This window comes from Hylobates moloch, unplaced genomic scaffold, assembly GCF_009828535.3.
Source record: "Hylobates moloch isolate HMO894 unplaced genomic scaffold, HMol_V3 SCAFFOLD_10, whole genome shotgun sequence".
Taxonomy (NCBI): Eukaryota; Metazoa; Chordata; class Mammalia; order Primates; family Hylobatidae; genus Hylobates; species Hylobates moloch.
This window is the reverse complement of record NW_026652285.1, coordinates 109,861,336-109,876,741: the sequence shown is the minus strand read 5'-3', so window position 1 is coordinate 109,876,741 and position 15,406 is coordinate 109,861,336. Positions and strand designations below refer to the sequence as shown.

Below are 15,406 nucleotides of genomic sequence, written 5' to 3'. Positions count from 1 at the left end.
GGCATCTCCGAAATCACGCCGGGTCTTACTTTTCTGAGTCGAGGGCGATGAGAGCACTCTCCAAGGTTTCCTTCCCTGGTCCCTGGGAAAGGCCGGGGGTTGGCCTCCCAAGCCCGGCAGGTCCCGTTGGATCAAAGCCCTCGGGCACGTGGGAGGCTGTACCGTGCAGCTTGTCGTCCTCCGAGAGTGGTGGCCCGGCAGCACTTGAGGGGGGGAAATCGGGGAAAGGTTTATGAAAACATGAAACATGGCCTGTTCCGACTCTGACTGCCCAAGTGCGCTGTCTTCTAAGTGAGAGCTGCGGATTTGCTTATCGTCCGCTTAGTCCCCGGATTTACCGGTTCAGGATTCAGAACCAAATTTCCTGAGAAAACTAGGGCAACTTTTCCTAGACTTCTGGGCAGTGAGTTCAAATACACTCTCATGAATGAGCTTCAAGCTGAATCTATCAAGTCCACTGCCCACCCCAACAAAAGGAAATCCCACTGGAATTTTGATTCAAAGTGCATTAAATTTACAGGTTAATAGGAAGGAATCACCTTAACATGTCCACAATTTGAGTCTCTTTTAAATAATCTTCAAGGAAGTTTTCGTTTTCTTTATATTAGTGTCACATTTAAGTTCTTTGTTCTGCTGGGTAGTTACAAGTTTTGTTGCAGTTTTGAAAGGATCTCTTTCGTTATTTTATTCTCAGGTAGGGAACTGCTGCTAAGGAAGAGGGCAAACGGCTTCTATCTCTTCTTTATCAGATCCTCTTACTGACTCTTTTGAGCTCTAAAAGTTTTTCAGCTGTTTCTACTGGACTCTTTCAGGAAGACAATTGTATCTGTCTAATATGAATACTTCTAATTCTTTTAGACTTTTTTTGTCTTCGGCTAAGGCCTTCAAACCTTAATGCCACAGAACTCAGTCACAGACTGCAGCAGCTACCATTCGTCTATCGCTTGTGTACTGACGGGACTATGCCGGCAACAGAAACCCCACAGAGCTACATCAATGGGGGTGCTGTGAAAACCGGTTCAAAACAGGCAAATGGATCTACATAACCAAACTGACAGAGAGCAACGTATGCACAAATGGCAATAAATGAATTTCAGAGTCTTAAATGTCAGAAATCACCATGAGCATCAGCTTCAGCTCAGAGAGTTCTGGGAAAAACAGCAGGAGGCAATAACATTAACAACTGAAACTTTTTCAGATGGACGACTGGAGAGCCCAGCCAGAGCCTGTGCCAGGTACCTGCCCGTTGTGGTGTCGGGAGAGCCCAGCCAGAGCCTGTGCCAGGTACCTGCCCGTTGTGGTGTCGGCCCTGCCCTCCAGGGCTGAGCCCTTCTCCTGCCCGGGGACTGGTGTCACGGTCGAGGTGGTGTCTGCTTTAGCTATCGTCACCTCTTTGGCCTTGGAGCTCTCCTCCCCACAGTGGGGACAATAGCTGGCGTTATTGACTCGAGAGGCACAGTCTTTGTGGAAACGGTGAGAGATGCTGCTCTCGGGCTGACACTCCATAAAATTACCCTAAAAATGGGAGGACAAAAAAAATTTTTGTTTTAATTGGGGTTAATATTTAGAAAAATAAAGTACTACTAAACTGGCACCACATCCCACATTGGGCGGTCTGCAGAGTGAGCCGTAGGTCGGGGTGGGGTCCAGTCTTGGCCCCAGGCATCATTAAGAAGGAGGGACAATGCTTCCCACGGTGCTCTCGCCCCACAGATTGGAAGCTGAAGCCAGACAGATGTCACTCGGCTGCCTCTGACCCATCCAGGCCCAGGAAAGCTGAGGCTGCCCGCAAAGAGAAGGCCTAAAGAAGGACTCAGAAGGCCCCTACTCTGAAGGGCGGATAGGCACAGGGCCAGACGACAGCACCTCAGGGCACGCATCAGGCAGGTGGAGCTGCCCCAGTGCCCGGCAGTGCACAGCAGATGTGGTGTGGCGACCTAGGTGAGCCCCGGAGAGGCTCACGGCCATAAGAACAGCATTTGCCTGCAGAAAGCCAGAGATAAACAGATGTAGCAGAAGCAAAAAAAGGGCGTTTGAAGACGGGGAGGACACGCAAGGTGTGAAGTCCAAAGAAAAGCCCCCAAAAGTGGAAGCTCTTGCCCAGGTTCATAAAGGGGCAGCGGGCATCTGTGGGTGCCTGAAGCTCACACTCAAACACTCACACACACAGGCGCACACAGACAGATGCTGACAGGCAGAGGCTCACACAGATGTGCGCACGCGTGCACGCACACACGCTCACTCACACCCTACATGCACGAGAATGCCCACACAGGGGAGCTCCAAAGGGAAGCAGCCCATTCTCGGGGGGCCCTGGGCACGGCTGAGCACAGATGTCTGACACTGAAGTAACTGATGACCCAAGATCCCAGCAGAAACTGCCCAGGGCACAGCAAGGTGGTGCCGCCTCTCCCAGGAGCTGTGTGCTCTGTACACCCTCATCATGGGGGGTGAACGTCCTCAGAACAGCCTCCACCTGGAGTCTCCAGTGCGTCACAAGCCCCTCATCGCTGCTCTCGAGCCCCAGTGCCTTAGACACCTTCACTCACAACCCCCACTTCCCTCCTCTGGCCTGGAAGTCCGGGTCACACCGTCCTAGTCATCTCCAAAAGTGGCTTCCAGGCGGAAGGAGGGAAATGGGGGTTGGGGGTGAAGACGTCTAAGGCACTGGGGCTCAACAGCGGTAGTAAGGGGCTTGTGAACATTGGAGACCTCCAGACAGACACCAGACCTGGGCCAGCTGCTGGACCACCCGACAGCAGGTGGACACAGGACAGGAACCAGCACCAGTAAGCAGACAGTAAAGCCTGCGGAGGACTCAGAGGCTGCCGGACTGGGCTCTTACCGCTGTGCAGAAGTAGCCACAGCCAGGACAGCACTGGTGCTTCACCATGCGGCCCCGGTGGTCTTCACACAGCACGAGGAGCGGGGCCTTGTTGGAGGGGCGCATCAGCTCATACTTGACCACGCTGTTTGTGCACCGGCCCAACTGCAATCAGACAAGACTGGTGGTCAGTGTCAGAGTCACGAGAGGCCGGCATTCCCTCCCTCCAGGCGCTGGGCAGCGCAGACACACAAGAGCTGCTCAGCAGGTGTGGGCTGACTGAGCTGAGCCCTGCAAGGCCAGCTTGGCTTTGTGAGCAATTATCGAGCACCTGCTACTCGCCTCAGCACCGGGGACAAACAGGGAGCCCAGAGAAGGAAACGCCCATCATCTGCACAGCCTGCAGGAGACAGTGGCACCTGAGCAGGTCCAGGGGGTCAGGCACGACCACACCCACCAGATCCAGGGGGCCAGGCACGACCACACCCACCAGATCCACGGGGCCAGGCATGACCACACCCACCAGATCCACGGGGCCAGGCATGACCACACCCACCAGATCCACGGGGCCAGGCACGACCACACCCACCAGATCCAGGGCACCAGGCACGACCACACCCACCAGATCCAGGGCACCAGGCACGACCACACCCACCAGATCCACGGGGCCAGGCACGACCACACCCACCAGATCCACGGGGCCAGGCACGACCACACCCACCAAATCCAGGGGGCCAGGCGTGCCCACACCCACCAGATCCAGGGGGCCAGGCGTGACCACACCCACCAGATCCAGGGGGCCAGGCACGACCACACCCACCAGATCCGGGGGGCCAGGCGTGACCACACCCACCAGATCAAGTGGGCCAGGTGTGACCACACCCACCAGATCCAGGGGGCCAGGTGTGCCCACATCCACTCACATGTGCCTACCAGAGGGCCGGCTGCTCAACTCTGGCAGAAGTCAAGGAAGGTTCTGGGGTGAGAGGGGTTCTGGGCTGGGTATACAGGAAACATGAATGTATACCTGGCAGGACAGTGCAGGCCATCACAGGCCAGCAGTGGGCAACGGTACAATGAATCTGTGGGAGCCCCAAGGATTCCGGGGCAGCCAGAGGAACCTGCACACAGGGCAAGGAGCAGGACACAGAGTCCGGGGCCTGACTGGGGGACATGGTCACTAGAGGGTTCTGAGAGGACCAGGACTTGAAGGCGCCTGTGGAGATGGAAGCACTGAGGGCACCCAGGATGCCAGGTGCTCTGCAGCACACCAGACAATGCCTTACTGGTTTGCTATGGAAAGTTCTCAGATAGCCAATAAGAAAACAAGAAGTAGCCCCCACAAAAATAAGCAAATAATTGAGTGGCAATTCACAAAAGAAGAACTACAAATGCCCCCCAAAGGAAATTACACAAACAAATTCAACATAAAAAGCCTCTCACATTCTTCCCATTCGGTCTGGCACACTGCAAAGCTGGTGTCTGTGGGGTCTGCAGAGATGACATACCATCACTGTGAGTTCTGTCCAAACTTCACGGCAAGCAACTTGGAGACACGAATCAAAAAGCTTACAAATACATATTCTTTTTTTAAGACTCCACTTGAAGATACAATTAAGTGCACAAACATGTATCTAGAAGGACCCAGCTTTTGCAATAACAGAAAAGTAGGAACAAACAACCTGTCTACCTGCAGAAGAGTGGCTGCAGGGCACACCCAGTGGCATAAATGATCTACCCTGAAGCCAGCAAGAGACTTCCTGATGCTCCAGTGAGGCTGTGTTAGAATCATCCAGGCAATTTTTTTAAAAGACAGTCTGGGCCCCACCCCATACCTACGGAACAGGACCTGAAAGGCGTAGAACCAGGGCATGTACATCCTGAAAAAGTGCCCCCTCCACACCACCACCACCAAATGCTTCTGCAGTGACTCCCTGGTTCAGGACCAGCGGCTGCAGGGCACATGTAGCTGCTGACTTTGAAAAATGTTTACATTAAAGGAAAAACAAGTTATTTTCAAAAATTCAATGTGGTTATACACATAGAAGTCTGGGAGGACATACAAAAATACTAAGAATGATTCTGTTTTGGAATAAGAAGTGATTTTACTTTCTTCTTCATGCATGTATGTAGTGTCTGGATTATTTTACAATCAGCATGCATTATTTTTATAATCATAAAAGCGATAACGCTGTATGATTCTGGCTCTGTGCTGTGTAACAAGGAAACAGAGAAGGGAGCCCCGGGGTCGGGGGTCCAGGTAGAATGGCAGGAGAATGTAAGGAAGGAGATGTTCTGGGAAGGATGTATCAGATAAATGACAATGGGATCCAGTTAGGGTTGGGAAAAAAGAGATAAAACAAAGAATCCTTTAACAAGGTGGGAAAAACACAGACGCATTAGGGGTGGTCCCACTGAGGTCACCATGGGTGGGAGGGGCGCCCCGGGTCCACCACAGCAGAGCATGGATTCACCGACTGCTGACCGGACCCTGAAGGAGGGACCAGAGCAAGAAAGGAGCCCACCGCAGGGAGGGGCTGTACTTTCAGGACAGAAAGCAGCTGAAATAGGCGCTGGCTTGGCAAAGTAGAGATAACCCAAATCTGCTTGCCTGAAGGTGGCTCGGCACCAGCAGAACCCTGGAAAGGCTAAAGAATTGGGGCCAGCCCCAGTGGCAGGGGCTGAGCTGGTGTAAATACAGAGCTGGCGAGGCGGAGCCTCAGATGAGGTCCATGCAGCCAGGCACCCCACCTGGCACAGGTGAGGGGTCACCCTCTGCAGAGGTGGCCACAGAGCTCACTATCCACTCTCCACACAAGCCCACGGCTACAAAATGGTTTCCTATTTTTTTAGTGTCTGTTTTATTAAATATTCTATTAAGAAAACTTTCAAAAATAGAGACAAAAGTAAAATGTATCCCCACGTCCCCGTGCCTGATTTCAAAAATTACCAGTATTTTCCCTTCTCGTTCAAGCCATCCCCTATAATCTTTTGTGCTTGGAGAGGTGTGCTGGAATATTTAACAAAGTACCTAGGGGTAAAATGATGCCATTTTAGCCATAAATAACTCCATATGCATTGCTAACAAATCATATTTCATATAACCTTAGAACCATTATCACGCAGAACACAGGTAGCACTTTCTCAGCGCCATTTAATACCCAGCGCCCACAGGCTCTACGGGGCCCACAGGCTCTGCAGGGTGGGCTTATTAGGACACAGCGGGGTGTGCAGCTGTCCTGGGCTAGACTTTCATCAGCTGTGGGAATGCCCTCCCTTCCTTCCTCTTCCTTGGATCTGGTTTAAACCAGATCTGAGCTCCACTGTGGCCCCGCTCCTGGGCGAGATACAAAAGCCTCCATGTTGGGGTCCCCTGTGACGCATCCCAGCTGTTCTGCAGCTCAGGTCTGCCGATGGGCCCCCTCCCTTCCTGCCCAGCGGCACCCTCTCTGCCCGATGCTGCCCGCACAAGCGTGAACAGACAAAGTCCAAAGGTGGGAACAGCACCGCTGCGGCCAAAATGCCCCGGCACCCCCGTCTCCTCGCTAAGACCCCGGCACCCCCGTCTCCTCGGTAAGACCCCGGCACCCCCGTCTCCTCGGTAGGACCCCGGCACCCCCGTCTCCTCGGTAGGACCCCGGCACCCCCGTCTCCTCGGTAGGACCCCGGCACCCCCGTCTCCTCGCTAAGGCCCCGGCACCCCCGTCTCCTCGGTAAGACCATGTCGTCCAGCAAGGTGCTTGCCTGTGGTGCGCTAAGGCGAAAGAAACTGAAGCCAACCAGCCAAGACCAGGACTCCAAGGAGCACAGAGATGTGCAGACAGAGAAGAGTTCACGGGAGACACTAGCACAATTATGCTCAAAGACGTGGGAGATAGCAGGGCGCAATGGCTCACGGCTGTAAACCCGAGGTGGGAGCATCACCTGAGGTCAGGAGTTTGAGACCAGCCTGGCCAACATAGGGAAACTCCGTCTCTATTAAAATGCAAGAAAGTTAGCCGGGCATGGTGGCGAGTGCCTGTAATCCCAGCGACTCGGGAGGCTGAGGCACAAGAACTACTTGAACCCAGGAGGAGGAGGCTGCAGTGAGCAGAGATTACGCCACTGCAACTCCAGCCTGGGCGACAGAGCAAGACTCCATCTCAAAAAAAAAAAAAAAAAAGACATGGAAGATGGAGGCAGCTCTGAGGGGAGAACTGGAGGGCCACAGTGTCCATGACATGAGAGAGAACATTTCAGAATTCAAACGCTCAAAATAGTTATCTTCTGAGCAATGTGTCTTAAGAACTAAAGGTTATGTACCACCAAGACAAGAGTAAAGTGAAGATACGTGATCCAGCAACTTATGTGTCTGAGAATACAAACGTGCAATTCTATCAATTTGGGAATGGGTTTATAACAAGTACACAGAAAACAAAAAAATGAATGGGGAGGCAATGATTAGCTCTAAGGAAAACAAAACAAAGTCACTCAAGAAAGGAAAGGCAATCCAGGCAGCTATGAGTGCCTCTCCCATCAGGACACAGCCTGGAAGCTGCAGCCCCAGGGAATCAGTCCCATTGCTCGCTCTTCTCCTTGGTTCGCTCCTGGGTGCTCACAGGAGGCTGGGAAGGTGGAGACCAGAAGCCTCCTTGGTGTGAGGCCTACATGGATCCTTCTGTAGAAGGATCCATAGGAAGCGAACCCTATGGCCTGAGGCACAGGTGAAAGATTATGGCTGTCACAACTTTAAGGGAGCTACCTAGTGTCCAATGGGATACTGCTCAGCACCAAACAACGAGCAGGGCAGCCCCTTCTTCCCCCAAAGAATTACTTGGCCCAACACATAAAAAATATTGAGGTTGAAAAGTCTTGCACTAGAGAAATCTGAACCCACTGTCAAGAGAGAGAAACATCAACAGAAGCACACTCAGAGATGACTGAAACGTTGTACTACAGACCAGCAAAAACGCTAGAAACAAACAGTACCAGAGATGAATGCTTTTGACTGGCTCATAAGTATACTCAACAAGGAAGAACTGGTGAATAATTTTAAAGGCCAATATAAATTATCTAAAACTAAAATGGAAAGAGAAAAAAAGAGGAGGGCATTGAAGAGCTGTGGGACAATGTCAAACAATCTAACGTGTGTACAAGGAATCCCAGAAAGAAAGAAAAAAACACAATACTGAAGAAATAAAGTGGGCCGGGCACAGTGACTCACACCTGTAATCCCAGCACTTTGGGAGGCCGAGGTGGGCGGATCGCCTGAGCTCAGGAGTTCAACACTAGCCTGGGCAAGATGACAAAACTCTGTCTCTACTAAAAATACAAAAATTAGCCAGGTGTGGTGGCATGAGTGTATAGTCCCAGCTATTTGTGGGGCCAAGGCAGGAGAATGCTTGAGCCCAGGAGGTTGAGGCTGCACTGTGTCGTGTTCATGCCACTGAACTCCAGCCTGGGTGACAAAGTAAGACCTTATCTCAAAAAAAGAAAAAGAAAAAGGAAAAGGAAAGAAAAAAAGTGATAGCTGGCTAAGAATTTCTTAAACATAAATAGAGATCAAACCGAAGATCCAAGAAGCTCAGCGAAACCTAAACAAAATAAATACCAAAAAAGCAAAACAAAACAATAAAACCCACCACACTCAGGCACATCATTTTCAAACTGCTGAAAACCAAAGCAAATATTGATGGCAGACAGAGAAAAATGACATATAGTATGCAAAGGAACAGAGGCAAGAAGTTCAGCCAATGTCTCACTAGAAACCATGCAGGCCACACTGGAGTAACCTCTTTAAGGGCTGGGGGTAGGGAACTGCCAACCCAGAATTCTATATCCCTGGAAGTAAGTATCTTTGAAAAATTAAGACAAAAGAACTTTTTCAAACAAACAAAAGCTGAGAGAATTCATTATCAGCGGCCTTGTGCTACCAAAAAAAAAAAGTTATCGGAAAGTCTTTAGATACAATATAATAATACCACAAAGACAGAAATTTGGATACAAAGGAATAAAGATCTCTGGATATGTTTAAGATGAAGGTTAAACTATTCTTATGTTTAATCAAACTAAAAAAATACTTAAAGCAAAAATAATGGCCGATATACTGTAGAGTATTAGCATATATAAAATTAAAATGCAGAAACAAGATACAAGACAGGATTGGACCACACTATTCTAAGATTCTTACACTGTATGTTATGTGGTATAATGATCTGTTGGAGGCAGACTGTGATAAAGATGTGTATTGTATACTCCAGGGGAACCACTCAAAACATTAGAAAAAAGTGCAAATAATAAAGCCAATATTGAAATAAATTGGAATCATAAAAAATTCAAATTCAAAAGAATGCAGAAAAGGCTGGGTGTGGTAGCTCACGCCTGTAATCTCAGCACTTTGAGAGGCTGAGGCGGGCAGATCACCTGAGCTCAGGAGTTCGAGACCAGCCTGGCCAACATAGGGAAACCCCATCTCTACTAAAAATACAAAAAATTAGCCGGGTGTGGTGGCAGGCACCTGTAATCCCAGCTACCTGGGAGGCTGAAGCAAGAGAATTGCTTGAACCTGGGAGGCAGAGATTGCAGTGAGCCGAGATCCCACCACTGCACTCCAACCTGGGCAACAAGAGCGAAACTGTCTCAAAAAAAAAAAAAAAAAACACACACACACACACACACACACAGAAAATGAAGAAAAAAGGACAACAGATGGTATAAGTGGAAAAACTATTAAGATGTTAGCCTGCAATCCAGCTATATTAATACTTATATTAAATGGAGATAATCTAAATATATCAACTCAACAAAGGGACCATGATGCAGTCACGTCCCACGTAACAACATGGTGTGTCCTGGGAGTCGTGTCACTGGGTGATTTTGCTGGTCTGAACATCACCGGCTGTACTTGCATGAGCCTAAATGGTGTCGCCCACTCCACACTCAGGTTATGGTACCCAATGTTGCTCCTGGGCTACAAAGTTGTACAAACACAACCGTACTGAATACTGTAGGCAGCTGTAATACAACAGGAAGCATATGTACATCTAAACATATCTGATCATAAAAAATGTGCACTAAAAATACAAAACAGGTTGAACATCCCAAATCCAAAAATCTGAAATGCAAAATGTTCCAAAATCCAAAATTTTCTGAGGGCCAATATGACGTTCAACAGAAATGTTCATTGAGGCATTTTGAATTTTTTTTTTTTTTTTGAGATGGAGTCTTGCTCTGTCGCCCAGGATGGAGTGCAGTAGCGAGATCTTGGCACACTGCAATCTCCACCTCCTGGGTTCAAGTGATTCTCCTGTCGCAGCCTCCCAAGTAGCTGGGATTACAAGCTCCCGCCACCACGCCCAGCTAATTTTTGTATTTTTGGGAGAGACGGGATTTCCCCATGTTGGCCAGGCTGGTTTTGAACTCCTGACCTCAAGCGATCCACCCACCTCAGCCTCCCAAAGTGCTGGGATTAGAGACGTGAGCCACCTCACCCTGCTCTCAGATTTTTGAATTTGGGATGCACAACTGGTAAGTATAATGCAAATAGTCCAAAATCCAAAATGAAATCCAAAACACTTCTGGTCCCAAGTATTTTGAGTAAGTGATACTCAACCTGTATTGTAACCTTATCAGACCACCTTCATAGATACGGTCCATCAACCTGTATTACAACCTTATCAGACCACCTTCACAGATACAGTTCATCGTTGGCTGAACACTGTTATGCAGTACATGACTATATTAGATAAAAGGGCAAAACCACCAGGCATGGTGGCATCTCCAATCCCAGCTACTCAAGAGGCTGAGGCAGGAGGATCGCTTGAGTGCAGGAGTTTGAATCTGCACTGAGCTCTGACTGCACCACTGCACACCAGCCTGGGCAACAGAGTGGGACATTGTCTCTAAAAAATAAAAGTAGGCTGGGCACGGTGGCTCACACTTACAATCCCAGCATTGTGGGAGGCCAAGGCAGGTGGATAGCTTGAGCCCAGAAGTTCGAGACCAGCCTGGGGAACATAGTGACATACCATCTCTACAAAATAAAAATATTGAAACTTAGCTGGGCGTGGTGTTGCATGCCTGTAGTCCCAGCCACTCGGGAGGCTCAGCTGGGAGAATCACCTGAGCCCCAAAGATGGAGGCTGCAATGAGAGCCACTGCATTCCAGCCTGGGTGTCCAAGTGAGACCCTGTCTCGAAAAATAAAATAAAGTAAAATTTTTCTTTATTAAAAGAGCAAATCCAGCTACATGCTGTCTACAAGAAAGCCACTTTGAATTTAAAGACAGAGACAGACTAAAAGTTAAAGTGTAGAAAATGATGTACTGTGCAAACATTAATCAAAAGAAAGCTGAGTAGCTATGTTAATATCAGACAACACAGCCTTTGAAACAAAACAGGTAGTTTTTGTTTTTTGTTTTTGTTTTTGTTTTAGTGGCAGAGTCTCGCTCTGTTGCACAGGCTGAAGAACAGCGGCACGACTGAGGCTCACTGCAACTGTCGCCTCCCAGGCTCAAGCAATTCTCCTGCCTCAGCCTCCCAAGTAGCTGGGACTACAGGCAGGCGCCACCACAAGTGGCTACTTTTTGTATTTTCAGTAGAGATGGTGTTTCCCCATGTTGGCCACGATGGTCTCAAACTCCTGAGCTCAAGTGATCTTCCTGCTTCAGCCTCCCCAAGTGCTGGGATTACAGACATGAGCCACTGTGCCTGGCCTGAGACATGTCTCTCTATAAAACCACTCCAGTGAACAATAAATAATAAATGATAAAATCAGCACCATTTTGAAACCTCCAACGAATAAACAACGAATGTAGGTGTTAAGCATCAGCAGCTGCCAATATCAGAGGAAGTGAGACAGCCAGACAACATGGCCCTTCATTTTGGGCTAAACCCTCCCCACACTCAAGAGTCCTACAAAGGGGCCAAACTTGTAAGGTTGTTTAATTTTTTTAAGAGATGGGGTTTCATCATGTTGCCCAGGCTGGTCTTGAACTCCTGGGCTCAAGCAATCCTTCTGCCTCGACCTCCCATTTTACAGACATGAGCCACTGCACCCGGCCTTGACAGGTTTTGCAAGAAACACAGAGGAACCTGCTGAATTGCCACCTAAGTGCGGGATTCACAGAACCCAGATTATGGGAGCCTCGAAGCTTCCAACAGCCTGGGTTGTTCAACAGATACATTGAAAGAAAAAGAAGGGACCAAGAACAATATAGAAATTGGGCAGACAGGCAGCAGTGCCGCAGGTGAAGCTACAAACCTAAACGGCGAAGCTGACCCTGGAAGGGGGCGTTGTGGGAGTCGGGACAGAGGCTGCTGGATGGGGCTGCGGGGAAGAACACGAGCGGGGACAGGCGGGGGGCGGGGGGAGTGGGCGGTGGGGGGGGCGGGGTCAGGCTCTGCTTCTCCACCTTGGCGGTGTTTACCAGAGCTCAGCTGAAGTAGGGTTGTTCAGCCCAATGTTTGTTTTGTATGGTCTTCGGGATCTAAGTTTAATTTAATTTATTATTATTTTGAGTTTTCTATCCAAAAATAAGTCAGAGCCCAAAGGATCTGTGTTTAATTTTAAACAAAAAAAGCTTACCGCACATTGAATACAGAGAAGACCATGAGTTCTTAAGAATGCTAAGGGAGAAAGGGAGGTGGAGAGGGGACAGAGAGAAGCAAAATCAAGCCCTCTGGATACCACTAGAGGCTGTTAGAGCACCCATTCATTACTCTGCAAAGACAAGTAGCTATTTATTCTGCCAATCCCGGCTGAAGCTTGTTTCCGAGGTACGAAACAGCCCTAGCAGATGTGGGGAAGTTCTTCTGTACCAAAGAATTCCAGCCTGTACTTGCAGAAGGAATGACAGAATGGCAAAATCACCATTTTGAAACTTTGAATGAAACAATGGATGCAGGCAGTGGTCACCAAGGACAGTACGGCCTTCGGACGGACGGGCGGCCGCCTCAGAAACCCAGAGCCTTCTCAGCACCACTCCCAGCGCACAAACCTCCACAGCATTCTTGCCAGAATTAAATCATAAAATAAAAATCTTAAGTACTTGAATGTAAACCAAGTCTTTGAATCTAACTTTCAGGCTATAGGAACTAACGCAAATGACTTAAACAACACAAGAAAGTTATGAGCTAAGTCCAGAATCTGGAATCCAGATTCTTTCAGCCAACAGCGTGGCAAGTGGGAAGAAGTGGAGGACAGAGAGAATGTTCTGGGTGAAAGAAACACAAAAGACTTAAGAGACATTGCAGCAGATTGATTTAATGAGTGGAACCAGTTTGGATCCAGTTAGAAAGAGAGAAAAAAAGTAAAAGGCATTTTGTCAACAGACATTTGACCATGGACTAGGCACTAGATAATAACAGGAAATTGTTATTTTTGTTACACGTGAAAAGCGCTCCTGTTATGTGAGACAACGGTCCCTTTTGATCTTAATAGAAACATCCTGTGCTATTCAGCAGTAAAATGGGGTTTGCTTTAAAACAGTAAGTAGTTCAAAACCAAGAAAGGAGGGTGGGGAGAGAACGCTGGTGATGGAGGAGGACGAGTCGAGGATTCCGAAGGCAACTGCGCCCTCACTTTTCACTATGGAAAGTTCTCTTAAAACAAGTGAGGGGCTCTGCAGAGGGGCCGAGTGCGGTGGAACATGCAGCGAGGGACATGAACACTCAGAGGTGGGAAAAACCGTCACACGGGGATCCTGCGGGGCATGTGCCACAGATGAGAGGCGCTGAAGCAGACGTCGCCTAGCCAGGCTGGGATGAGACAAAAGCAACGCCAGTGTCGGAGTCTGAGTAAAGGCACGTGCCCTGGAAACGTGGAGGTACAGAGAGTAAAGTCACAGGGAAGCACATGTCACACGGGGACCTGACTCCACTGGATCCTGTTTAACACCTACGGAGAAGGAGAAGAGGAGGAGAACCAGTGGTTCTCAAAGTGTGGTCCCTGGACCAGAAGCTCCAGGAGAGACGGGAAACACTCTAGAACAGCAAAATCCCAGCCAGGCCGGACCTGCTGAATCAGAAACCCCGGCCACGCCAACTGGCACCAGGGTGAGGGCCGCGGGCGAAACTGACCGGCCTGTTCCAGGGCTCTGCCCGCTCCTCCAGGGTGCTGCCCATGCTCCCCGACACAGCGGCAGGGCCCGACCTTTGGAAGGAGGCTCCCATTCCTGCCTTCCTCATAGCAGGCCGGTGAGTCTGGAGGCGCCACTTGGCCCCTCTCACGGGCCTCACCTGTACCACCTGGGCGACGGCCGACCCTGCACAGGCTGCCGTGAGACCTGGAGGAGCGCCCTACGCAAAAGGCTTGGAATAATGCCTAGCATTGCTACATGAATGGTTGTCCTGTTCATAGTTCACTTATTTCTACAATGTGCAGCTAAGACTCAATAATCGAATTGAAGATGGATCCGCTGGCCAGTAAGACCAGGAAACTCACTGAAGCAACAGCCTGACACACCCCTCAGGAAGCAGACGACACTAATGGCCACGTGCTGACTTCCACCACAGCAAATGCAAGCCCGGGGCAGCCAGACACCCAAGCTGTGTGACTGCGTGTGGTGCCTCTTGGCCTGGTGCCAACAAGCCTCCTGCTCGGACCCTCCCCATGGCCAGCCATGGTCACGAGGCTCTAAGGGCTGAAAGAAATCTTGTTAAAAAGAACTGGAGAAATTCTCAGAAAACATTAATTCCGTCTGTGCTCCCTGGTGAAAGGAGGGAGGTGGCTGAGGCTTGGCCCTTGCGGGGCCTGCCCTGCAGGGGACCACAGTTCTGGGCAGTTCCGGACCCACCTTGGTGTGACTATCCTGCCTCAATCTACTCACTTTGTTTATAGCAAGGTAGGAAAAACCTTGACAAAACCATGATCATAAAAGAGAAATACAACAGACCATTTTCATTCAAAGAATTTGTCTACACAACCCTCCGTTTTAACAAGCTCTAGACCTGTGTTTCATCATCTGCTGTGATTTCACTGTTGGGATCTGCTCGACTGGTTTTGCGCAGAATCCACTCAGGCTCCCTCCCTGGTCATGCAGCGCAACTCACTCGAGGGGCTGTCGGGGCCACTGCTGGGCTGGGCTTTCTCACTCGCTCCATGGCTGCTTTAAATGAAAACAAAGTGCTTACTTCATGGTCCACGCTCTCCGTAGCCATGCACTGGTTGTTGGCCAGAGTGGTGATCTCTCGGCTCTTCGGTGTTTCCATCCGGCAGCTGCAGAGAGGCACTTCCTGGAGGCCGTCTGTCTCCAGCACATCTGGACCGTTGGCCAACCCTAACGTCACACAGACACATGTCAGCTCATGCAATCCTGACCTCAAAAGAACGTCTAGAAAGTGATCGATTATAGTCTCAACAGTGATCTCACACACCAGCAAATGAAAGCAATGCGGTTGATTACCCAGCACAAACAGCCCTGCGCGGGGCGGGGATGGCCACCACCTGGGCAACATGAAGGCGCGGCCTGTGCCTCCCCAGCTAACAGATCCCCTGCCAGGGTCTCAAGAGGCACCTATTCACCTGTGTTCTGAGGTTCTCAGGACCCAGGACACAAATTCCAAAGCCAGAGGCTAGTACCTCTGGCAGTAGCTCCTAAATCTT

The 15,406-nt window shown here is 49.7% G+C and overlaps 1 protein-coding gene across 7 annotated transcripts in view; it reads right to left on the bottom strand.

The window, feature by feature from the left end:
* Window positions 1-15,406, bottom strand: part of EHMT1 (euchromatic histone lysine methyltransferase 1) — a 103,638-nt gene that overhangs the window by 53,763 nt on the left and 34,469 nt on the right. For 6 of the 7 annotated variants that reach the window (XM_032165801.2, XM_032165809.2, XM_032165802.2 and 3 more), the window contains 4 exons: window positions 14,935-15,080; window positions 2,846-2,989; window positions 1,289-1,515; window positions 30-203 (listed from right to left, as the gene is read on the bottom strand). In XM_032165801.2, the coding sequence (XP_032021692.1) occupies window positions 30-203; window positions 1,289-1,515; window positions 2,846-2,989; window positions 14,935-15,080 (691 nt within the window). The remainder of the gene's footprint in view (window positions 1-29; window positions 204-1,288; window positions 1,516-2,845; window positions 2,990-14,934; window positions 15,081-15,406) is intronic. The other variant, XM_032165810.2, reaches the window with a different exon arrangement.